Raw genomic sequence first — 27,431 nt, 5'->3', positions numbered from 1 at the left:
GTTTATCTTGATGATATCTAGATCAAGTTTGAAAGTGGGTCACGTGCCATCAAAAACTAGGTCAGTAGGTCAAATAATAGAAAAACCTTGTGACCTATCTAAAGGCCACATTTTTCAATGGATCTTCATGAAAGTTGGTCTGAATGTTCATCTTGATGATATCTAGGTCAAGTTCGAATCAGGGTCTTGTGCAGTCAAAAACTAGGTCAGTAGGTCTAAAAATAGAAAAACATTGTGACCTCTCTAGAGGCCATACTTGTGAATGGATCTCCATAAAAATTGGTCAGAATGTTCATCTTGATGATATCTAGGTCAAGTTCGAAAGTGGGTCACGTGCCGTCAAAAAGTAGGTCAGTAGGCCAAATAATGAAAAAACGTTGTGACCTCTCTAGAGGCCATATTTTTCATGGGATCTGTATGAAAGTTGGTCTGAATGTTTACCTTGATGATATCTAGGTCTAGATTGAAACTGGGTCAACTGCGATCATAAACTAGGTCAGTAGGTCTTGAAATAGAAAAACCTTGTGACCTCTCTAGAGGTCATACCCTTGAAAGGATCTTCATGAAAATTGGTCAGAATGTTCACCTTGATGATATCTAGGTCAAGTTTGAAACTGGGTCACGTGCCTTAAAAAACTAGGTCACTATGTCAAATAATAGAAAAACCTTGTGACCTCTCTAGAGACCATATTTTTAAATGGATCTTCATAAAAATGATCAGAATTTTTATCTTGATAATATCTAGGTCAAGTTCAAAACTGGGTCACATGAGCTCAAAAACTAGGTCACTATGTCAAATAATAGAAAAAACGACGTCATACTCAAAACTGGATCATGTGGGAAGAGGTGAGCGATTCAGGACCATCATGGTCCTCTTGTTTTATATCGTAAACGACGAAAAATCACTAATTTGAAAGTCATTTAGAATTATGTATGCTACCTTTTGTAAGTAGAGCAAATATACACATGGTCATTTTTAAAAACTATTTTTGCAATATTTCAAAACTACTTTTGCAAACGTGACGCAAATAGAGCTGCATAACAGCATTGTATTAACACGAAATGCAATTTTCACTGAAAACTTGCGAAGACATTTACACAATGTCTATCTGGTGTACGATGCGGGTGATAACTTAAAATACAGTAATATGAATCATATTCTAAATGTTTGAACGAGATGTTTTTTGAAGCATTGAAGTATAATTCCCATGAAAGAGTTTTCTTGATTGGTCAATACTTTCCGACATGTTGGTGTAGGAAAGTTTGAGTATGCCTTAATATGTCATATGCAAGTACGATATGAGCATATGAACTACTTGGGTGCCATCTAGCAGTACATCTTCTTGTCACTTGTCATTTAAGGTAATGGATCTGTAAGTTTTGCTAGTTTGGTATTTTTACCAGCCATCGTTACCTTGAACGAAAATATGTAAACAAAAACCACACGTAAATAGCCATATACCATTATGGATCCACTTCCTTAACAACGTAATGTGTGTCTAGATGAGAAAAATACCCTTCAAAGATCTTCCCGACTACTCATGCATTTCTGTCAAAAAATGTAAAATCAGTTAATGAAAATATACGCATTATCCCGCAAAATATGTCTACAAAAACAACAGTAAAATATCTAAGTAGTAAAGATACACTGCCTCGTCTAAATTCTTTAATAGAATAAGTTCTCTAGCTGCGTGTAAGAGCGTATGTTATGTCTTTATAGGTAATATATAGCAAATGAAATTGAATGTAAAAATACGAATGCTGTGACATGTAGACAAGTAATTCAAATGGGGATTTTTATATTAACAAAAGTTTAACTTGGAATATTGTATTTGTTATAATTCCTTTTGTTTCAATTTTGTTATATGTATAAAATACAATGTCAGTAGAGTTTCGTGAGCAGCCCCATCTTCGGGCTGCCATCTTGCCAATAAGTAGCCTCATGTGTGTGGTATCATAGGCTATTACTTAGTGCCACGAACTTGCGGATATCTATAGCAAGCATAGTTGAGCCACATAAAATCTGTAAGACATCCTTCTTTGAATCTTGCTTTTTTCACAGAACTATTACTGTAAAATTCTGTAAATTATATAAATTTACGTTTATCTTTTCATCTCAATAAGATGGTGTTGTGAGTTGTGATGGTGATACCAGGTCTGTTAAGCTCAGTACATAGATGTTGTAACCATGGTTACACACTTTAAAAATGGGTCATCCTCAAATCCTTAGCAAAAAAGATAAGCCCATAGTATTTAGCTAGTTTGATAAAAAAGTATTTCGACATACGTATGCATCCGGCAAATTTAAACCGAAACTGATGTCTTAATTCCTTGGGTTAGTTACGAAACCGCAGATGCCGCAAATGCCTTTCCAGTAGTTTTCAGATACATGTATATGGTCCAATAGATGACTTTCCCATGGGTAAAATCAACCTTCCTAATGAACTGAATAAAGCACTGAATGATATTTTCGATCTTTCATTGCATATAACTTAAATAGAAGAAACGCTTAAATTCTGAGATGCAGTTTTTGCTGATCATCAATTGTTATTTCTTGAGGGGAAATTCTTTGACAAAATAGCATTTCGAAAAGCTGGAGTGAAGTTCTCTAATGCTATGAAAGAAAATTCATACTATTATGGCCGCAACATGACAACATTTTATAGTAACATCTAACAAAGACTGTCACAATGATCCGTCACGTTTATTGGTAGCTTTTCATAACTGGTCAATATCCCAAGAAAGCAACATATAATTAAGTGTTTTCCACGATCAGCCAATCATTCTTTACCTTCCCAGTTCATTAATATGTAAGCAATCATTGGATCAGTGAAGCAGTATTTTGTTGTTCATGAAATTGTCAAGACTTACTGGCTTAGAAAGAAGAAAATTAAGTGTTGTTTTTAGATTTTTCTAATCTGAATATTGCAATTTAACAGAGAGGATGGAATATTGGCTTTAGCCAACTGAACAATTCTTTCTAGCGAACATTCAGCGCGGGGCAAAACAGTTGCGACTTGGTACGCTGTAAATATCATATATTTCTCTAAAACCACATTCGAAGAATGTATTCGCGGACATCGGGTCCTGGATATGCCTGGACTATTTGGATAACCGTTATCAGTGTTCTCTGTTTTCACTTCGAGATTTATGGAGGTAAACGTCATGTTTGATTTTTTTTTAAATAAGTGTGATCTTTATTTAAAAGGACTGTGTTATGCTTAAATGTACCTTTGTTATAATGAATAGTTAGTACACAATAACATTTCTAAAGATAAAGAAAACGTAGTTTGTGTTCGATTCAAATACTTTAATGTATAACCCTGTATTAAGATGTATTGCTAGGACAAGAATTTAAGTTCTTTGTTTAAAAAACAAGTATTCGTTATGTGTTATTATGATTGCAGCACTACATTGTTCAAATAATTAGCAATGTTTAACAAAAAAATAATCAGGGATGTTTAGATTTAAATATACTAGTATAATATCTAATAATAACATATTTTAGTGAAAGATGAGCATTGATCAGCTTTAAATAGTACTTTGTAGTTTGTTTGTATAGATGAAAAATAAATGTATTTATATCATTCTTAACACAGTTGTATGTATTTGTATCAACAATTATTGTTTATTGGTTTTTGTTAATTTAAACGAAGTAGGAACATCAGCATATTCTAGAATTTAAACTTGAAAATGTAGGTTTTTATCTTTAAAATCAATTCCAATAAAACAGATTTAGTACTATCTTATATAACACACTTTTAGTTATACACGTTAATAAAACGGAGGGAATATGTTAAACATTTAACTGTTATGAGACTTTAAAAGTACATATATATGTGAACATTTCATATGAAATAAAAACTTTTTTAAAATATGGCTGTAACTTATTATTTAACGCTGAAACCGTTTTGTATTACAAAATTGCAAATCTTAAAAGTAATATCCTTTACATGATTGAACTTGTTCTATAAAATAGCTGATCAATAATTCGGACTGTAAACATAAAGTGTATGAAACACAGCTATATTTGGTGAATGAAATTTTAGCCATGTGGATTGCGTGAATTATATATTAAGTATATGCACAGCTAACTTTTCATAACAGAATGAAGATTTGGTTGATACGAGTGAAAGCAAAATTCCAGCTAAATTGAGTTTGAAAATTAATAATAATTTCAGCTAACACAGTTTAGTTGAAATCGATTTCTTTGAAAGTTCACTAGAATTCGACCAAGAACTTAACGCTTTGTTCAAACCGCTATAAATAACGAAGAATTCATTCCCAACCGCTGTCATTAAAGAGTGAACTATTCCGTCTAACTGTCTGGATGCAATCATATCAATCTAATAGAAATTGAAATGTTTCGTACCATGAGAGCTAAAGGCACATGTCTACGTGTCTTTAGCAATCGTTTTGAAATTCAGAGAGTACCTTTCGGTAATAAAAAGTAAAAATATAAGATTATATGAGATTTATGGAGTTTTGATGTTTGTACAAACACTGTCTAAAGTGTTACATGTACATTAAATATTTTGTAGTCACAATTTAACGGAATTTAGCCGCATTCTATATTGTGGTCATTCAATTTAAATTGTTTGTAGACTGATTTTGAGAGATTACACTTCTTTTACAAAAAGTCAAAAGTACATAATTAATAACATAATAAAAGGATTACCTGATTCATTTCATTTTCCAAAAGGAGTAAGCTATGTGTCTCTTAGAACCTAGCTTCTATGTGAAAACACAGAATATGAAGATCATAGTAAAAAAAGTGTTCATAATAAGACGTTACTGTCATGTAATTTCATGTACAAATTACAAAGAAGATTGTTCACTTGCTACTAATACAAACTTTCAAGAAAGTTATTCCCATGTGAATAATAATTGCTCTGGGTGTGTTTTTCTGGAACATATTCATGATATGTACGAATAATTGCTTTAAACAGTTTGTTTCCTTTATATTTTCTCCGTGCGGCACAATGACAACATTTTGTAAGCACATCATTTAAAGATAATCAACATCTTTAATAGGATAAATTCCGAATATTTGTGTAGTTTTGATATATATGACTGTACTGACATTTCATTTAAAATTTGTTTTGGCATGACTTTGAAAGGGAAACAAAACCTAAATAACAACAAAGTTACTTTAAATGAAGTTATGAAAGACAAGGACAAATGCCCATGAAACTCACATAGAAATGGGGGTACATGTGAATGTATAATACATAATTATATACCGCATTAGCATATGGACATATTGACACAGACAAATCAAATAATAATAATAACATATAACAAACAGACACAAAGATACATGAAGAAAGAAGAAAGCAGAGCACCGCCTCGGTACGGTCAGTGGCGGCAATACACCACCTAGATGTTGACGTCAATTTCATGGAGCCGGGGACTACATCTTATTGCTTTAATATACTTTAGAGAAAATTAGCTAGACGACACAAAAAAAACACGGTTGCTGAACAATATTTCTAACACACATTGAATTTTGTCGTCCCTCTAAGTAACACCAAATAAAATGTATTACATTACATAATTGAGCCATACATGCTTGATTAAAACCTATTAGCAGCCAGTTCAATTCACCAAACATATCGCAATAAAGAAAATGAAATGAAAGAAATGTCTAATAAATCACAGAAGACAACGTTGTTGGTCGAAGAGTGTTGTTGTTTAGTACTGGAGTGGAGTCTGTTTCATCCAGGATTAAATTTGATCTGTTAGGTGTATAGTCGCATTAAAGCAGATAAACTATAAGCACAAAACAAACGAAACACAACACAGTGGAACATCGCTTTGGAATAGTCAGTGCAAAACATCAGTGTGTGGGGGGAGTGGAAGGAGGCGTGTGTGTTAGGGGTGGGGGGTATAAGGGAGGGTAATTGCGCGCAAACACTCACTCGTAATCCCGACCGTTTTTGAAATTTAGACGGCGGCAAATAAAAATTAGCCCTGTCAGATGAATCCCGTTATAAAAGACACGGCGCGGTATGTAAAGGTGTAAACATATATGAAAGAAAATTAAAAAAACATACATAACGTATATACTTATTGTAGTGGATAGTAAAAATATAACGGACATACGAATTGTTTACAGAGACAATTTTATGAAAAAAAAATTAAATTTCGGGGACGTGTCCCCATTATGACCGAAAACTGTATTATCTTGAAAATGATGGACAGACTGATGTTCAGATGATGTAAAACGAGAATGAAGTATATTCCGTTTACTGTCTGGAAGCAATTGTGTTAGTGTAACTGAAATTAAGATTTTGGTTTAGCCTTCAGTTCCGCATAATAAAAAATAATTGTTGCCAAAAGCTGTCGGTTTGAAAATGAAATATCTTTTAACTAAACACTATCTTTAAGTATAGAATCAAATGTGTACACCTTTTTTCAATTTTTAAGTATTTTAATGTTTAAGGATATTTGAAGAAAACATTTTCAATAGTCTCAACAATATTTATTCAATCTGGAAAATGTACAGACAAGTAAGCATGAATGAATAACAGGTTCGCTGAAGCCGGCTGATGAACGTCTATTTTTGCAGATAATATGTTTAAGGGCCTCCGTGGCCGAGTGGTTAAGGTCGCTGACTTCAAAGCACTTGCCCCTCATCAATGTGGGTCCGAGCCTCACTCGGGGCGTTGAATTCTTCATGTGAAGAAGCCATCCAGCTGGCTTACGGAAGGTCGGTGGTTCTACCAAGGTGCCCCCTCGTGATGAAATAATGCACGGAGGGGCACCAGGGGTCTTCCTCCACCATCAAAGCTGGAAAGTCACCATATGACATAAAATTGTGTCGGTGCGACGTTAAACCCAACCACAAAAAAAAGTTTTTCCAAGATAATTTTTCATAAATTGACGTATATTTGTATCATATACAATAGTATTTGAAAGCAAAAATAATCTGTGTTTGCAATGCATACAAGTGAATATAAACATAACGTAAGACAGAGTTTAAAATACGCCTCAAAGGATATTTGCAGAAAAAATATCAACTTGACTTCCATTTTGCTTTGCTTTGTGTGACCTTTGAGTACAGACCTATATTAGAATATTTATGTTAAGACTTCTTAATTCTTTTTCTGGAAACACAAAATGGACGTTTTGGCTATCCTCATCTCTTCAATTCTAATCTAAGAATTTTTATTGATATGGAAGTCCTGACTGATCATCAAATTGCCAAAACTGTACAAACCAGAAAAGTTGTTATTTTGATGAAATAACAATCTCTTTAAGCGTTGTTATTCAGAGTTGATTTCCTTACAATTATGTCCGATTTGACGAAAAATCCTTGACTTATAGTACAGATTACAATTTGTTGTTACTCTTATCGTTTTGTCCTAGACAGACATAACGTCAGCATATCTGTATAGCGTCATTTAGATTGATGTCATGTTTTGTTTCAAACAAGAATAGCTAAATTTTGTGTAAAGGTGATTCTTTCGAAATGAAATTACAACAAATAAAAAAAACAGATACAAATCATATTTTTTTGCAAAATCATTTATTCATTTATTTTGTTGGTTAAAAACGTCGCACCGACACAACTTTAGGTAGGTCATATTGCGACTTCAGGTCTAATGGTGGAGGAAGACCCCAGGTGCCCCTCCATGCATTATTTCATCACGAGCGGGCACCTGGGTAGGACCACCGACTTGCCGTATGCCAGCTGGATAGCTTCCTCACATGAAGAATTCAACGCCCCGAGTGAGGCTCGAACCCACATTGATGAGGGGCAAGAGCTTTGAAGTCAGCGACGTTAACCACTCGGCCATGGAGGCCCCTATTTACAAAATCAAGACCAAGAGAAATTATTTCATCCCTTTATCTAACTCGGTTGCGCAACCAAGATAGATTGAAAACAGACGAATTGCGAAGCTACCTTGCCCTTTGTTTCAGGTAATTGAAAAATCCATTTTATCAAATGCAAATGTAACACTAGATATTTTAGTAAATCTTGAAATAGACCACTTTTTTAAATAGATTTAATATAATTATTAAATGGAGATACTTACAAAATATCATGAAAGGTTATATAAACATATACTTTTTAAGTAAAGATTTATTTCTATGTAATGGAATTTTTAGCTCACCTGTCACGAAGTGACAAGGTGAGCTATTGTGACCGCTTGATGTGCGTCGCCCGTCGTCCGTCGTGCGTAGTGCGTCAACAATTTCTAAAAAATTCTTCTTCTTGAAAACCACTGGGCAGAATTACACCAAACTTCACAGGAATGATCATTGGGTGGCCCCTTTCAAATTTTTTCAAAGAATTGATTTCCATGCAGAACTCTGGTTGTCATGGCAACCGAAAGGAAATTTTTTTAAATTCTTCTTGTCTAAAACCACAGGGCCTAGGGCTTTGATATCTGGTGTGTAGCATTATCTAGTGGTCCTCTACCAAAATTTTTCAAATTATCTCCCTAGGGTCAAATATGGCCCCGCCCCGGGGGTCACATTGTTTATATAGACTTATATTGGGAAAATTTTGAAAATCTTCTTGTACAAAACCACGTGGCCTAGGGCTTTGATATTTGGTGTGTAACATTATCTAGTGGTCTTCTACCAAGATTATTCAAATTATCTCCCTAGGGTCAAATTTGGCCCCGCCCGGGGGGGGGGGGGTGTGTCACATGGTTTATATAGATTTATATAGGGAAAACATTGAAAATCTTCTTGTACAAAACCACATGACCTATGGCTTTGATATTCGGTATGTAGCATTATCTAGTGGTCCTCTACCAAGATTGTTCAAATTATGCCCCTACGGTCAAATGTGGCTCCGCCCCGGGGGTCCCAAGTTTTAAAAAGACTTATATAGGAAAAAAAGTTTAAAAATCTTCTTGGCTAAAACCACAACACTAACACCTTTGATATTTGGTGTGTAGCATTGTCTTATGATCCTCAACCAAAATTATTCAAATTGTACCCCTTGGGTGAAAAGAGGCCCTGCCCTGGGTGTCCCAAGTTTTATAAAGACTTATAAAGGAAAAAGCTTTAAAAATCTTCTTGTCTGAAACCATACGACTTAGGCTTTTGATATTTGGTATGCGGCATTGTCTAGTAGTCCTCCACCAAAATTATTCAAATTATGCCCCTGGGGTTAAAAGAGGCCCCGCCCTGGGATAACTTAGTTATTATGTGAGTTATATAGGAAAAATTCTTAAAAATCATCTGATCCTATTTCCAAGACTGTTTAATTATAATTACCTGATGACCCCAAGTAATATGATGTCACTTGACTGTGACCTTGACCTACTGACCTACTTTCTTGTTTTTTAAGATACAGTCTTTAATTTTTGATGACATACACAGTTTTGCACACAAATCGTTTCATTGACCATGAATGTGACCTACTGACTTTCTTAATATTTTATCATCAGTTTGACATTTGAAACATGTAGCTCATATTACTCAGGTGAGCGATCCAGGGTCATCATGACCCTCTTGGTTTCCTGAAATAAATCTCTAACAGAATGTATGAAAACTGCAAGTTATAAGATATTGCTGAGATGTGATTGACCATCTTCAAACAAGATGTAATAGTACGCTGAGGGGACGCATTAAAAGATAACATGATAGCAATTACCGCAAACATGAGATAAGCTTTATATCATATACTTGAATCCATATAGCAGGCTCTTTGGTCATGAAAAATAATTGTAAAGAAAAGTACAGCTTTAAGGTAGTTCTACACGTTTGATAAACCGGAAGTAATGGCGTAACATCATTTATCCGGAAAACGTAGAATAAAGCCTGGATTCGGCGTACTGAAATGAAAATCAGTTTATGAATTAATGGCAACCTGTGAATAAATTTATTAAATTGTAACAGCTACTGTCTTTTTAAAGTTAAAATATGATACTAAAACTTCTGACACGTTAAATGATTCAAAATAATGTCTTAAAATTAGCTTCAAATACGGGGTGCACTTTAATCATGGACAACTATCTGAGAAATAAGCACATGTACCTATATATTTTATTTCACTATATTATATGCCTTATGTTTATTTACGACTGTCATTAAAATCTACAATGTGGAAAATTTTCTATTCTCGAAAATGCATGGAAGTTGCTATTTTACCATAGACTCCCATAGACCCCCATTATGAAAAAATTGCATAAGGTCAAAGATTTTAGAATAAGTCTAGCAAAAAATCAAGCACACGACCCTAACCTTTTTATTTGCTAAATTGAGATTAACCAAATGCTACACTGTAGAAAAAAAATCTATCCAAACGTGCAGAAGTACCTTAAATAAAATACTTGAATCGAAATAGTACTAATTTTCGTTTGTCTAGCTCTAAACCAAATACTTTTACCCAAATAGCAGTCATTTTTATTTATGAAAACAACATTATTATCGCAAGTATTAGATTATATTTGAATATAGTACCTGAATTCAAATAGCAACCACTTTGGTTGATAAAAAGTATCACGATCACAAGCATTAGATTGACTTTAAACATAATACTTCAACCGTCGTTAATGAATTAATGATCACAAGCCTAGGCTTAAAATGTAATACTTGAATGAGGTCAGCATTCACTATCGTCCATGTAATATATGATAATAGACTCGCTTTAGACTGGCTTTATACCTACTACTTGAAGAAGATTAGCGGTTTGTTTCGTTCTTGTAATGTATGACTCATTTGTATCTTATGAGCGGTAACATAATACAAATTGAACCCAAAAAATGGTATTAAGTGTTCTTATCTTTTCTTCTAAACTGTTCACAAACGTTGTGCACATAATATTTCAACACACTTACCTTTGACACAATTACAATATCAAAACTGTCAAATATTTAGATGAATCTGTTTTCAGTATTAAATGTAAACCTTTCTTATGTTGGTGAAATTGTCACATTTTCAATCTAGGCTTTGTGTTGTAGCCATAAAATTGACACTTCTAAGGAAATTACTCCATACAAGTTTTCTTTGTCTCCCGTTTTATGCACTTCTATATGACTTTATCATATAAGTTATTTTTAGTAGCTTTAAGGATCTTGTTTGCCGTCTTAGTGCACCTTTTTACAAGTATGCAAAGTTACATTCTATAAGACTATAGAGGTAATAAATAATTGAAAAAATATTTAACAAAATTGTGATATTTTAAGCATAGCACACAATACTACTATCATATATCACTCAAAATAACGCTGTGGCAGTAAAAATATCTCCAACGCCAAAGCAAACACGCGAGGACAAATCGGACAAATAAAGGAACACAGGGGCTATCACCTTAGAACGGTCAGTGGCAAAACCACCCCCTTGGAATATTTAAACCGGTTTGTAGTGCACAAAGCCTCACTCTTATGCGCACCATGCTCCAAAGTTACACTACAGTGTAAATAAAAGTTATCCCCGCCAAGCGAATCCCTAACACACGCGATGGCTACAGAAAGGCAGTCATAAGACAAAAATGTGCTATATTATGCCAGAGGCTTAAAATTTACGTATGCACATAAAATCCAAGCAGGAAACAAAGCAAAATCAGAACATGAAATTTTATCAATATGCCTTTATTATATATTAAGGATGTGTGCATAAATGTAAGTTTGTTATTGAATTGAATATTTAATTTGTACCATAACGTTAACACTTTTCTTCGTTTAAATGGCCTTATCTCTAGACCTTTATTGTCTTTCACGACTTAAGGCTAAAATATCACAATACAATTTTACCATTTGTTTCAGGAACTTTTCGTTTCTAAATTTATAAGATGTTTACTGGAGACTTAATTAAAATTTTAAAAACAATTAAAACGACCGCATTTTCCAACAAGTTTTGTAATTGCACAACCTTGTGTTCTTGGAAAATATTCTATTACAGTGTTTTGTGTGTGTGTGTGTTAGGGGTTGTTGTTTTATCATGGCTTCTAATCAAGAGAAATTACTTGATACCGTCAAAGAAAATCTATAAGCTACTTTCACCGTAATCACAATCGTTTTAATTAAAACCAATCCCATACGTTAAATGGTTAATTTCATTGCTGGTTCCATACCCCCTTGAATGTCAGACAATGTCAAGTTGGTAATTACTTGCTTTTTCATGTATTCTTAACAACAGAAACGGTTGATGCACTGGCTTGCAGTGCGGTTATGGTTTTACCAAACCTTTACGTTGCTGTTTTTCATTCATAGGTTTATATTGTTTGAAAATCAGATATATTCTTAATTCCTTAAGATTATTGATATCACTCAATTATGATCAACCGTTCCATTTTGTAAGCAATCTTGGATAAGGACGTCTTCGTGGTTTATCGAAATTTTATAACTAACTAAAGTAGGAAGAATATTGTTTTATTAACTTGGATTTGCAATTTGCAGTTTAACAGTTCTTGAGACCCGGCTGAGCTGTCGAAGTAATAACTTCAATCAATTGAACAACATTTACTCGAGAACATTCAACGTGAAGCATCACACTGATGATTTGAGACGCTGTTTAGATATTTTTGTTGAACGGAATCCTGAGATTGTGTTCAGCGTCACGAATTATTGTACATTGGCCGTTTTGGGTAATACAAGTTGTTCTGTATTTTCAAGTTAAAACTTGTGAAGGTAAATGGCTTACTTCATGTTCTTGTCAAAATGTTAAACAGACGTTTAAACTAGGACTCTGATCCAAATCGGTATAAATGCAACTTTCCAGAAAAACGTGAAGTAATTATACTGTGCAACATGCCAAAATGCCGAATCTTTGAAAGGCTGTCGCATCAAATTGCATTCAAATTTGGGGTAATATTCTTTCAATGATTGAACTAATTCTAAATAATAATTAATGATTAGATATGTATATAAGAGAAATTGTCATCTTGAATGGTACCAAACATATATTATAATGAATTATTGGTTTTGAGTAAATCATTTTAACGATATATACAACATATTTTTGTTAATTATATCAATAATTGCAATGCCCCGTCTTTCCAAACTGATTACTGGCTACCCGTTAGGTGATGTCCGAAGTATTCTCATAATTGGTGAGGTACAACTTTGCTAAAACCACTTAGATCTACTATCTATGAAATTAAGAAAATTTATTAACGAATGTATTCCGAGACGTTGTCCGTGAAAGATTGAATGATTTCTACGTTTGTTTCGTTGCAATCATATTAATGTAACTGAAATTGAGATGTTATAGTGTTTAGTTTCGTTCAGGTCCTCAGTCTAGAGAGTTAGTTCCATTATTTGTCACTGCAAGAAAGAAAGTAGCAGTGTGTTCATTCTATGCAGGATTCATTCATTTGTGAAGTAGCGAGCTATTTTTTTCTCTTTCAGTTTATAATATTTACATTCACCCTATTCTTTCAATTAAAAATTATGACGTTCAATTCATATGAATGCAAAAGGCCATGCGCGAAAGTTACGTTATCGCTTCTTAGTGATAACCGACCGCTGTTTTGACGACATCCGCGAATAGCCGGGGAGAACTTTTCTTAGATGACGTCGCGGATGTTCTGTAGGCGAACAGAATGATCGGGAAGCTGAATTAATGAAAAGAAATGGTTTGTTTCGGTGTTCATGCTAAATGAACGACAGAATAGGATCGGCAAATCCATGAATCACGCAAGCGATTCATGTTTAATTTGCCGATCCTATTCAGTCGTTCATTTCGCATGAACACCGAAAAAAAAAATAGTTTCGTTTCTTATATTTACATTATATTTCCTTTCCGTTTGTAAATTATTATTATATAATATTATGAATTGCATATAATTTCTAGTATTTAACATAAAAATTAGCTTCCCGGCCATTTTGTTCACAAGATGGAATAGCTGCGACGTCATCTAAGGAACGTTCTCCCTGAAAATACGCGGACGTCGTCAAAACAGCGGTCGGTTATCACTAAGCAGCGATGACGTAACTTTGCGCCTTTCCATTTGCTGTTCATTCGAAATGAACGTCAAAAGTTTCAGTTGAAAAGAATAGGGCGAATATAAATATTTTAAAATACAACAAAATGTGTGCAGTTTATAACATAGTCTTGTTTACAAATGGAATGGAAATACAATGTAAATATACAACAAAATATACGAAAGAATAGGATTGCGCGATTTTCTTTCGTTCATTTCGCATGAACATCGCAGCAAATTCACTACTTAAATAACCTTCCCTAAACTTCGAAAGCACCTCATGAATCTGGAGGCGTGTCCTTTTCAAATTTGGAAAAGTTTATAGCCATGTTTATCATAGGTACTGAAAATGATGAAATTTATTGAAGTATTTATGCCAAAATGCTGTCAATATAGAGTAAACTCTCTTCCCTTTACTGCGTGGAAGCAATTATATCAACCTAATGTTTTAATCTTCGCTAAGGTATCAAATAAATAATGATTATCTGTCAGAACTAATCACTGTGAAAATGAAATATCTTGATACTCAACTCTTCGTTTGATCATAGAAATCATATCTGAATTCATTTTTATAATTTCTATGCAACTATATATCTTGAAATATTACTTCATTTGCAACTTTGCAGACAAGTACATTCAAATAGTATCCGAGTGATTATTGCGTAGTTACAATGTCAGCACTTCTTTAGAATTTCATTTATATATTATCATTTATTTATTATATATTATATCTTTATAATAAAATTTCGTAAAATAAAATACGTTTAAAATATAAAACATTACTGAAGACAGAGTTTAAGATACAACTCATTTTTTCTTGACCTTTCCGTAAAACTTTCGGCTGTCTCGCATGTAAATGTAAAGTGCTTGTTATATAATCAATTAGCAAGGAATGCAGAGAATATTGAAAGATTAACATCGAAGACTGATTATGGACAGTAGAGATCAACTCAATAATTTATGATTATTTTCAGTATTTTTGCAGGAAGCATGTTCACTGACCTCTGTGACGAACCAAACCCTGTTATCATTGAATCCCTGTTCCGTCCCTGATATGGCAGTTCCGATCAACAAATTGCCAAATGTGTAAATGCAAAAACAAGTTTCTTATAAAAAAATGTCTGTGAGCGTTTAGATTTCCCTATGAATATGTAATAGTTAACAAATAGCCCTCATTCCATACAAAACAACTTCGAATGTCGTTACTCAGATTACTTTGTCCCAGACATTATGTCAACACATCTGCATAGCATCAATTTAATGAATATAATGTTTTGTTCTAAGCAAAACAACACAATCTGTCTAAATGTCGACGAATCCTGCAAAACAAATACGACAAATAGAAACCAGATGCAATTTTATCGATGTAAAACAATACTCAAAATGTAACAACTTGATATAAGATTTTACTCAAACTCTTGCAAAGTATTTTATACACATGATGTCTACTCTTCTTGGTGTTTTTCTACTTCCTTTGTTGGATGACACTCGTTACGTAAGATAAGTCAGATACTTTCTATTATTCATCGTAAATACATCTATTTTGTCTTTCAGCAACGCATGTTGACCAGCAAAATAACTATACCATGGAACACACTGAAGATGCAACAGATATGACATTTGAGAGCACTGATATAATTATTGTTCATAATGATACCAGCGAAATGGTATCTACTCCATATTTTGAGGAATTTGATCCGTCAGTGTTGGGTAATATTAACTGTGAAGATTTCACCATTGATTTGTATAGGAGATGGACAATGGTGTATAAATTGAACAAAGATGATATCAAAAAGCTGTTGTGTAGATGCAGAGGAGTATGTGTATTTTATACCGTTGCACCTGACGTTCTTGAAAAGATACGTGACAAACAGCAGAATGTCCTCTCTGATGTAAACAAAAGTAACTTCATTATTGTGATGTCATCATTTTCTGCAATTTTTCTACTGGGCGTCGCAGGTAAACTGTAAAACGTGTTTGTATAAAAACGTATTGTAATTATGTTGGTATGGTGTATTTTTACAAAGCAGTTCTTTATAATGATAAATCTGCCAACTTTTACCTAAGTGTATATAATTGAAATTCTAAAACTTTTATTGTCAGGAACTGTTGGCTTGCATGGTTCTAAAACTAGACTGTTTTGTTACAAGTAATGGCCGTAAGACCTAAAATACGAAAGTTTGCAATCAACATCCTTCATTTAACCGATTGTCTGAATTTGAATACATTTCAAACAAATGCTCCTTGAAAATCTATCTATGTCCACGAGCATAATCTCTTTCCTAGTACTTATATACATTTAGAACGAACATTAAATAATTTCTAGATCATCCGTGACCGAGTGGCTAAGGTTGCTGGCTTCATATCACTTGCCCCTCACCGATTGGGGTTCGAGCTAAGCTCAGGGCGTTGAATTCTTCATTTGAGAAAGCCATTAAGTTGGTTCTACACAGGTTCCCGCTCGTGGTGAAATATGCATGGAGGAGCGCCTTGGGTTTTGCTCCACCGGCACAAGCTGGAAAGTCACCATTTGATCTATAATTATGCCGGTGTGACATTTCATCATTACAAATTGATGACAACAGTACTTTTTAGATGACCAATTTCCCAAATTTTTGGTTTCGTCTAACACAAACATTGTTGACAGAAGTGGGCCGATGGTTTAGTGGTAACACGCTTGACTGTCAATCCAGAGGTCCGGGGTTCGAATCCCGGTCCAGGTACTGGAAATTTCTGAGATGCTCTTGAGTGTCTCCCACCTGACTAGAGGCCTGTACTGGTTCTTTACAGGAAAGACGGCTTCGCGTGTATCGGTGCTGTACGTCGGGCACGTTAAAGAACCAGACTGTCTATTCGAAAAGAGCTAGGCTAAGTTAGCCGGACTCGTCTGTATCTGAAAAGTTTTCTTTGTCTGTTCTGGGGGCTTTATCTCACTCTGTCCCTCTGGTCAGATCGCTCTGTGTCTGTACTAGTAGAGAATGCTTTCGCGCCCTATGTGGCTGCAGTATATGTAAAGCGCCTTTGAACGTGTTTATCATGAAAAGGGCGCTATATAAATCTGGTATAATAGTAATATAATAATAATAATATAAAGATAGAAAACTATTCACACATCATGAATTCGTAAACCGTTAGTCTGACTTTGATACATTTTTTCAGAGATAGTCCTTATGTTATCATTTAAACTTGTGAAAAAGCATGGAAGTCAGGCCTTAAAAAATAGAAAAATATGCTAACACCATTTTCGACTAGAACACATTTTCTATTTTGAAATTGTTTCAGAGAAGTTATTCTTAAGTAAACAGTAATTGACACCATCTAAGTTTATCATAAATTATGGCTGCGATTTTAAGGTGGTTTTCTCTATATGCTTCTATAAAATTATTCTTTTGAAATCTGTAATCATTGTAGGCAACATAACAACAATCGTTGGGTTGTTGACATGGATGAAGCAGCGGTCTCCCACATATGGTTTTGTGATCAGTTTGTGCTGTTCTGATCTCCTCATGCTGTTCATATGTATGCCAATTAAGGTAGGTCATACATGAACATGAATATTACATACGTATTAGGTACATCCTAATTCAGAACAAGTTTTCTGAAAAATTTAAAGCATGTCTCTTCATTTGTTATTATATATTTATTCAAAAAATGCTTTATGTAATTTATTTAGTTCTATGAAATATGTGTTTACATACACATCCGAATATGGTATGTAAAATGTTAGGACAGCTACCTTTATGTGAGTAACTTAGTAATAGCAAACTATACAAACTTGTATTTTATACAAGTGTAGCATGATCTGTCTGGTAATATATCTACTAAGCAACACAGTTTAATACATTTGTGTAATTGTTTATATTTTAAATACACTGTTACTCGCTGTAAAAGCTATAATACCGCGATAAATATCAGGTGCTTTTCCCTTTTCTATCCACTTAACCGCGATAGGTTAAATAGAAAATTTAAGTAACATTCAAAGGCATTCAAGGCAATTTACATATATCTCATCAAGAACTTCTAAACCACATGGAATATTTTCCTAAAACTAGCATCAGTTTTTTACCTCAACTCGACAACGTGCTGAGCGGAAAGCATGAGTCACGAGGTCTAAGGCCAATATCACACTTGGAGGTCAAAGGTCGTGTAGCTTAATTCGTGTCCGGTCCATCTAAACCGCTTGAAAGATTTTCATAAAACTAATAAAAATAATTTGTTTATGTCATCAGAAGAAGTGCAGAGCGTATGACCTGGGGCAATAAGTTCAAGGGCAAAGGTAACACTTAATGCATAGGTCAATGGTACAAATCTCAATATCTTCTTAACCACTGGAAGGACTTTCATGAAATTATCATCATTCAGCCGACATGCAGAGTGCTATACCTAGACCATAAGGTCCATAGTCAGGGCAAATAACTTTGTTTCAACTGCATGTCCTCTTAACCCGAGGAATGATCTTAATAAACCTAGATTCAGTTGTAACCTCATCAAAATAACTTGCGGAGTGTACAATCCCGGTCACTATTTCCAAGGTCAATGTCCCATTTAAAGGTCCATAAGGTTTTCAATAATGTTAAAACGCATAAAACAGCTATCCATTTAGAATTTATGCAAAAAAAACTAATAAGAAATACAATACTTTCAACATAACTGTACATGAACTTACAGTTACAGCCATAAACAATGGATTCAATAATAGTTTCTACAGTGATATGGTTGTAATCTTTGGTAATTAAAATATTTTAGAAAATAATTATTGAGAATAGAATTGAAAAAAGAACATAACAGATATATTATATGTTCACTGCAAAAATGCGATAGCCACATAATAAAAAAAGGCACTATGAGCTTTTAGATGTCAAAGGCTATGATTACAAAATTTTACTTTTATTCCTTATAACGAAGCGGCGTCTTTGGGTATTAATGGTTATAGAGATAGTTCTAATTACTGTTAACGTTGTTATTTTTATATAGTATTAAAGGTGTTTTATTGTATATTTTATCAGGCAACAGAATTTTTCAAAGTGAGCCACATTTTCACTGAAATAACCTGCAAACTTTCCTACTATGCAAGGGATATAACGTTTGTATCCACCGTTTTGACTCACACTATCATCAGTTTTGAACGGTAAAAAACTACGTTAAATCTTGAACTACAGCCAACATTAAAACAAAGATCGCTTCAGTCTATTTTAGAACTCCTAAGCATGGTGTTTATGAATCAAACTGTAGGTTGATTATATACCTAAAACCAGGGCACCCATCATCAAATGGTTGAAGTCATAGACTTCAAGTTTTCTTGCCCCAACAGTTGTGGGTTTGTATCCTCGCTTTGGATGTAGAAGTCTTTCATGTGAGAAACCTTCTATGGAATTTCGGTGGTCCGCTCGAGATGAAATAATGTCCGCAGGTTCCTCTACCGTCAAAAGATCGAACGGCGCCATGTGACCTAAAAAAGTGTCTGAATGATGTTAAATCCAACAAAAATAGAACCACAAACAAAATGCGCAAACATAAATACACTAGCATTAGACAGAATTAACTAAAGTACTGAGATGTGTTTTTTTATTGAATTTCTGTTAAGTATTTAAAATATTACTTTATTACTGATGTATATAAGTAAATTACAGACTTTATTAACTGTATACATATAACAATTGATTATCTATATCTTTTCTTTTATCCAGATTTTATGCTATATGTCGTCCTATGGAAGTCAGGTATCGTTGTACATGGCGCAGAGCACGCAAGCTTATCATACTGACATGGGTGCTGTCAATTTGTCTTGCGATACCTACGCCTTTCATGATGGTTGGTGATTTTTCTTATTATAAATGAATTATATCTAAATTATGAAAGAAATGTGTTTACTTTACTTGTCAATTTGAGACCACCATTATGACCTTTAACAAAACAGTTAATAACAAATTTCACAGTCCTGTCAAATTCATATTCATTCAAATACAGTATTTGTATTATTTTGATGACAATAATGTGCTGTAGACCGTTTAGTATTTTGACCAACGTAAAAAAAATATGCTGATTTTATTTCAGCCGTATACCCAAACAATATGGCTGTTCGACATGAAAGTTTTTATATAAACGCCAATACATAAAGATCGCCTTTCCTCCAGTCCTTTACTCATTTGCATGAAGATAAAGAATTGTGCGAATAATACAAATCATGATAATGATGTTGACACGTCATCATGCAATACAATGGTATTATCCTGCATGGTCGTGTTAAGCCTGATAATATATACAGACTATGTATTTGTTACTCCTTCGACCATGGAAGTCTATAATAGAATGGTATACCTTAATATATACAGTGCTATACAACGATAAATATGTATCTACCCATGCAGACTAGTATACTCAAAATATTTTAAACAAATTTCTTATCTATTCCCTTTTTCAAAATATATCTATGATAAGAGGAAACTTACAACCACAAATATATTTCTGAAATATTGTTTTAATAAGGGAATCCAACACCTTTGGATATATTAAGAAACATTACTGTAATATTAGGACACTTCCGATTTTCGATATACAAAAAACTGGTACCTTTAATGTAAACAAAATCAATTATTTCGAAATTTGATATGATGAGAAGGGAATAATTTCCTTAAATATAATTCAAAAGATTAAATATTATTCGAAGCAACTAATCATCTTTTAGAAAATGTTCTGTGATAGGTGACGACTTACTGCTATAAATATATTTCAGAAATATTATTACGATGACAGGGCAGTAGCGCTACCTTAGAAGTATTTCACATATATTACTATGTCAGAGGACAGTAACTACCTAAAACTATATTTCAGAAACATTACTATGACGAGAAGAGACTGACTATAGAATGTTTGCCGCAGTCCGAGTCATTATCAGTGGTTATTGCCTATTTCATGTACATGTTGGGCATTTTGTTTGTGATACCTTGCCTTATTATGGTTGTGACATATACCATGAGCTGTACAGTGCTCTGCAAAAGTACAAATGTTGCTAAGAAGTTACAAGAAACGTCTGGGTAAATATTTCAATTTGTTTAGACGGACGTGACATTGCAGTCTTTTCTAAAAAAAAGTAAACTTTTTCTACCAAGGTTAGATAAAACAGATTACATTATGACTAGAACTAGAACTGCTTAATTCGATTATATCTGGGCTTTTATATAAAAAAGAAACGTTTTTTTTACAATCGTCACAAATAAGATTGAATAAAGTACTTTCTGGGAATTTCACATAAACATATATGCTTGCGCACTTAAAATAGTTTTACGCAAAATATTAGTATGAAGTCTACAGCTGTACCACTGCATTACGTCAGTCTCGAAATAAGCATTGGTGGAATCTGGCATTACTAATTGACACCGTGTATGCAAAAGTGTGTTTTTGAAACGCTATATGTGTGTTGATAATGTCCTTGTACTTTTTAATATGTTCATATAAAATATGTTTTAAACAATATCTTAAAGCTCTGAAATTTTGATTTACTGTACAGTGGATGCGATAAAGGCACAAGACAGAAAGGATCAAACTTAGTCAGCCAACGCAGAAGGGTAAGTTTTGTGCGACAAAAATACGACAGTGAATTAATATGATTCTTCAGTTTTTTGTGTTTTTTATTTTGTTTAAAGTTATACTGTTTTTAGAATACGCAATGTGCCTTTTGGGTATACTATCAGACACGGACGGACAGCTCGGAGCAACCAACGATCCAAGATGTTTAAGTGACATCCTATTTTAAAGATCCGAACGGGGCTTTGTTAGAGATTTACCATGTACATGAGAAGAAAATATTTGTAATAACTAGCAAAACTAAACGTTTAACTGTAACATTATTTTAAGACTATTATTGTGAAACCACAGTATGTATTTTCTTTATCTTTATATTTTAGGTTGTTGCACTTTTGATTGTGGCTGTTATACTGTTCATAACAAGTTGGGCACCGCATCTTGTTTTCCAGCTGTTAGAAGTAACAGACAAAATCCATTACATTATCGGTGCCAACTATGCGAAAAATCTCATAGTTATTGGTGCGGGTATAACGTATTTAGGAAGTGCCATTAATCCATATCTATTTATGGCAATGTCGTCGTAAGTATCATGTATGTGCGTAAAATTGTTTCTAAACTCAGGACAACCTACAATATCACTACAGTAAATGACTTTAGAGTGATTTACAGTAAGGAATAATTCGGATTCCCAAGTGTAAAGTCGGTGCTCGGGAGCTTGAGAGGTTTTGCAAATTAATAAGCATGTACCTCGTATAAACAGATCGATTGAAACGTGACTTCTAATATTTTGCTTGGTTATGGTCTGCGCTTCCAATGTGTCTCTTTAATTTTTTTTTATTATTATCACATCACCAGTATTTAAGGACCGCATCGTGGACGCACAAATCCTTTCTTACACAACGTTGACATTTTTTCTAGTCCTTTGGTTCATTGAATTTATTTGACATTTATGCATTAGAATTCCAGTTAATTTCGGGGGTGCGGGCATGAGGAGTTTTGCACATTTTATTATATATCACGGAAAGCTCAACATATCAAATTAAATGATAAATTTGGGCAAAGGATCTTTTTACATTTTACCAAATACTGTGATTATATTATCATAATCTGAATTACGCTATTATAACTTTGCATTCATCCCATTTGTAGCAGCTATTTTAATGTAAAGTTTCGTGATTTTTTACAGCCAGTTCTGTGAACAATCAACATGCAGAAATTGTTGTCATAAAAGACGTGACATAGCAAGCTATAGATCTAGTGGAAGTGAAACCGACAAAGACACGAAAGAGGCATCTTCATCTCTTACCCGTGCGCACGAGATACATCAAACACATACTTTTAAAGACTGATGAAAGCTTTGAATCATAGCTGTGATGGCATTTAATGCAGCCTGGAAAATCGAGATATTGTAAAGATAATTATGTTTGTTTGTTGACTGTTAAATGAAGAACTCTACAATTTTGGTTTAGCATATAAGTTTAGTACTAGATATTTTTGTATAAGAATATTTTGACCTTATAGTCATGCTTTTAACGTCCTAAAATAGTAAATTTTTAAGTCGCTTAAACCAGTCTACTTATTTGCATAATAATTTGTTTTGTCTTATTAACATATTAGTTACAAAAGATTTGATAAGAAACGATACTATGATACCACGTTGATAAATCCAAAACAATCTTAAGAATGAAGATAACAGAATAATAGATACATTTGTATTCAAATTGTGTATTAGATTATTTTATACCAATCTGCATATGATTTAAATAAGTGTTTGTGTACATTTTGTGCTCTAGATAGTCTATGTACGGTAAAATTAAAAAGTTCTGTAATAAAAGACCAAGTACCGTGAACGTAAGCATTATTAGACCTAATAAGCGTAACTCTTTATTACATTGAAGTTTTATGTGATAAGAGACCCGACAAAGCAGAGCTCTTCTTTTCTTTCAGACAAACACGTTCATTTCTAGTCACGTGACATGCATGTCTTCGCTAAAACAGAGCAAATTACGCTGCTTAAAGTTTAATGCAACAAAAGTCTTGTTCGGGTTTTTATTTATTTTATATATATATATATATATATATATATATATATATATATATATATATATATATATATATATATATATATATATATATATTTTGCAAAAGCAGTAAATGTACATCTCGGGCTGATGTGCAGATTGTAATGAAAAGCATAAACAAAATGTAGAAGTGTCAGAACCGAGGTAAAGTCTATACCAGGTCTTGTATGTTTCTTGAACGAAGTATAAGATTGTCATAAAATGGCCGTCAAACTGAATATTTTTATATGTTTTGACAAGCAAAACAAGTAGAAAGCAGCCAAATAAAGGTTTTCTTTTATTGCTTTGTGTTTTTCATTATTGCGTAAACTAATAAAACTGTTTAAAAGAAAACAGTTGTCTTGTGCAAAAAGAAAGTTATGATAGAAATTGTGTCTTTGTTACTTTTTTAGTTTATTGTAAGCCTCATTTACCCTGCCTTTACCGAAACGTATAAACCGAGCATAATGACATACACCAACGACCGCTGAAACTGAGTAAAATATTGAAGTTTACATAACTATATAAAATGTTAAAACATTCTTTCTTTCCGTGCATAAATGTTCAGCCAACATATCACCAAATATATTTATTTGGCCTAAAATTTCATAATCATGAAACAGCTTTGACAGCATATTAATCATCATATAAAAAGTTTTTACGACAAAAAATGAATTTATTTGAGGTTATAAAGGGCAAATTTCTCTATCAAAAGCAAAGTTTGATTACTTGTATAATTCTGACCAACATTTTGTTATTTTTGACAGCATGGTTATAGTTACGGATTGCTGATTTTACCTTTGTTGATATGTAATGTTTTAGAGCATGAGAAAACAATTCTATTATTTACAGATTTTGCAATTATATCTTGTTTTTATTTACAGGAGTCGAATAAATGACTTAGTTGAAAAATCCGAACGTGAAGTTCACCTTATTGCTATATAAAAATATAGTAATATATTATTTGAATATTGGTAGTGTTTCTTTAGATATATCTAAGTACCAAAGTTATGCTGGTATTCAAAGACGGATAAGCACATCATTCCCTTGAGTGACAACATTTGATTTAGCAAAGATACGTCTAATACCCAATGTCTCGTGGGAAGGCAAGAACTGCTGCAGATGTCAAGCAGGCTTAAGGTTTCAAGCTATGAGTGTGTTTTGCCATGTCCTTTGACAAGGAATTTAAGATAAATGTTTAAGATGTGACAGAGATAGTTTGGCTACTTATTGAACTGTTGAGATGGCTAGTCGAATGACGTTTACATGTTATCATAAAGATGTTCTTGTAACAATATGTGCCCAGATATAGTACTTGACATGCAAATTTCATAATTTTAGAAAACTTCTGAAAACGCCGACAGTTAAGAAAATTATACACTCAAAAAGACCCCAGGTGGCCCTCCGTGCATTATTTCATCCCGAGTGGGAATCTGAGTAGAACCGAAAACCTTACGGATGGTTTCCTCACATGAAGGATTCAACGCCCTGAGTGAGGTTTGAACCCACATCGATGATGGGCAAGTGATTTGAAGTCAGCGACCTTGACCTATCGGCCACGGATGCCCCGTATTGATAATAATCACTAATTTAAAACGGGTCATGGTATTCATGAAATCAGAAACAGTATACACATATTTTCTTACTCGTCAGTGCAAAAGTATGTATGTATTATAATTTTCTAATATTTTTAATTCGAGAATTCCATAACACGTCACTTTGAAATGATTCTGTCGTCAAATATTGAATATCTGTGCATATAGTTTCAACTTACAGAATCAAGGCCGTGTGCAAGTTATCATATTTCTCAAACTTTTAAATATTATGCCGTTTGATAATCATGGTGATATATTCTGATACTGATATGAAACGAAAGAAATCTCCAGACTGAATGTAACCAGTAAGACGTTGATTTATGGGAGTTATGTCTGCTTTGCTAATAAACTTAAAGAAACATATTCTTTAACTGTGAGTGGTTTTCAATATTTCATACAAGACAGAAGAGCTCGTTTGAATGATCGCGCAGTTTTAACTTCATGTCAATTCACTTACTTCAGATGTGAAGAAGTGTCCTGTCAGCTTTCGGGAGGTAGCTGGTCGTAAATAATGCAAACTGACTTATAAATATTTAGATATTGAAAACCGAGTCTCCCTTATATACGAAATAAAGTTCGCCGTCATATCAAACACTGAAGTACGAATTTGCCAGTTCTTTTGCTGGTAAATATTTAAGTTTAAAGTATGATCATTAAAATGCGATTTGAGATACCATTTTAATACCCTACCTCCGGGTTTATAAACTACAAATTATTCCTTCCACAGATGTTCATAGCATAATTTTTCCATAGGCTGTGGACATCAGTTTGGGAGTGATGAGAAAAGTTTAAAGATTGCAAATACCCTAGAAACATCTACAAAAAAGAAAACAAACAAAATCGACCAGTTATTCGGAGAAAAAGTGCTGTCAATGTCTTGATATAAATTGAAACATAAAAATGCTCTTCGTTCGACATCAAAACATGATAACGATTATGCTTTAAAATACACCAGATTGTTTTGCTGTGAAGTTTCACCAATGTTTGACCAGAAGTTAGATAAGAGAAATACCGACAGTATGTCGCGACTGAAAAAAGACGCATAACAGGCGAATAATAATTGAACGTTTTATTATTTATGTAGCTATATGCTTTATATAAACGTCCTTCTGGCATAACTTTTATCAAATTAGTTTCCATACAACTGTCAAATAAATTATTTAATGGAACTCAGTCAAGTAAATACTTATGACCGATAATTGTGTCGATGCGACGTTAAACCCAACAAAATAAATAAAATAAATGGGTCAAGTAAATTCTGTATCAAATTAAAGAAGTTTCAAACAGGTTTGACGTATTACTAAATTGTACGTTTATACAATCATGATTTTCTTCCGAGTTTATGGTATATTTTTCCCCTTAAAGTCTTTAAGACAGATAAACATGATCTATGCTCTCAGTAATCTCAATAAAACGGTCCTTCTATGATAACGCGTTAACATTTGATGAGATATTGAAATATTGCCAGAAGAAGTAAATATTTCTCTATATTTCATCATTCTAGACCTACCTCTTTGTTAAGCTTAATCGATCTGTAAGTGAGAAAAAGATTGTGTATATATCAATATACTAAGGAAATTGTAGTGAGATTTTAATGCTTTATTTTGAGCGTCATCTAAGCGTGAAAGAAAACGTCTAAAGCTGATGAACTAAAATATTTTTCAATACAGCTTTACATAGTAGGAATGTTTTGTCATGTATTTGGCAGTGAGAATTGTGACATTAGCGGTGTATTGCTTCAAAACTTCACCTGGGCCCTTATTCATAAAGCATCTTAAGTATAAGTTTTGTCTTAAGTTGAAGATTTTACTTAAGTTTGTGGTGATTTCAGCTTAGTCTTAGTCAAAAACTTAAGTCCTATTTATAAAACATCTTAAATTTAAGATACGTAAGAAATGACTTAAGTATGGTCAATTTTTTGTATAAAGTTAAGTCACCTAGCACCCTGTCTTATCTTTTAAGAAATTTCTTAAATCAGAAAACAAGATGGCGTCGTGAGTACGATTTAATTTTAGTTTTTCAGATAAAAGCACTTTAAACATAATTGTGCACGCTGTATCTGTCTGAAATAAATGTTTTTGTTTTTTAATGTTTTCGTCCACAGTAAAAGCTATCTATAAACTGGACCAAGGGAAATAACTTATTCTGAAATGTCAAAGTTGACATAGTTTCTGCATAGAAACCATTCTTTGTTTTATTTGGGAAAACTATCATTTCTTTGTAGCATAGAAAGGAAGGATAGAAATTTCAAGTATATTGTGTTCGTGTACAATTTCTATCGCTTTATGCTTGTCGGTATTTTAAGTGAATGTTATTTGTTTTCGCGATATGAGGGTTGAAAATAGCCTTCTCAGCTTCAGGCAC

At 33.4% G+C, this 27,431-nt stretch overlaps 2 protein-coding genes across 2 annotated transcripts in view; one reads left to right on the top strand and one right to left on the bottom strand.

Moving 5' to 3' along the window:
* Positions 1 to 2,829: 2,829 nt before the first annotated feature.
* On the top strand, positions 2,830 to 23,464 carry LOC123562728 (QRFP-like peptide receptor). The gene is made up of 9 exons (XM_045355335.2): positions 2,830 to 3,156; positions 15,443 to 15,847; positions 17,300 to 17,421; positions 18,895 to 19,016; positions 19,576 to 19,699; positions 20,720 to 20,922; positions 21,396 to 21,453; positions 21,793 to 21,992; positions 22,599 to 23,464. The coding sequence occupies exons 1-9, from the start codon at positions 3,066 to 3,068 to the stop codon at positions 22,759 to 22,761; spliced, it is 1,488 nt and encodes a 495-aa protein (XP_045211270.2). The 5' UTR covers positions 2,830 to 3,065; the 3' UTR covers positions 22,762 to 23,464.
* A 3,126-nt stretch (positions 23,465 to 26,590) lies between these two features.
* Positions 26,591 to 27,431, bottom strand: part of LOC128549233 (protocadherin Fat 4-like) — a 34,113-nt gene continuing 33,272 nt past the window's right edge. Inside the window, exon 12 of the mRNA XM_053525753.1 lies at positions 26,591 to 26,599. Coding sequence (XP_053381728.1) covers positions 26,591 to 26,599 — 9 coding nt within the window. The remainder of the gene's footprint in view (positions 26,600 to 27,431) is intronic.

Source organism: Mercenaria mercenaria, chromosome 2, assembly GCF_021730395.1.
Source record: "Mercenaria mercenaria strain notata chromosome 2, MADL_Memer_1, whole genome shotgun sequence".
In the NCBI taxonomy this organism is placed as follows: Eukaryota; Metazoa; Mollusca; class Bivalvia; order Venerida; family Veneridae; genus Mercenaria; species Mercenaria mercenaria.
Note: the sequence above shows the minus strand (reverse complement) of the source record. Positions and strands in the feature narration are given on the sequence as shown.

Excerpts from the sequence above, each read along its gene's own strand:
- LOC123562728 (XM_045355335.2), top strand. The coding sequence starts at position 3,066 with ATGTATTCGCGGACATCGGGTCCTGGATATGCCTGGACTATTTGGATA. Across the intron at positions 3,157-15,442 it reads TCACTTCGAGATTTATGGAG|CAACGCATGTTGACCAGCAA; the intron begins GTAAACGTCATG and ends TTTGTCTTTCAG. Across the intron at positions 15,848-17,299 it reads TTTTCTACTGGGCGTCGCAG|GCAACATAACAACAATCGTT; the intron begins GTAAACTGTAAA and ends TAATCATTGTAG.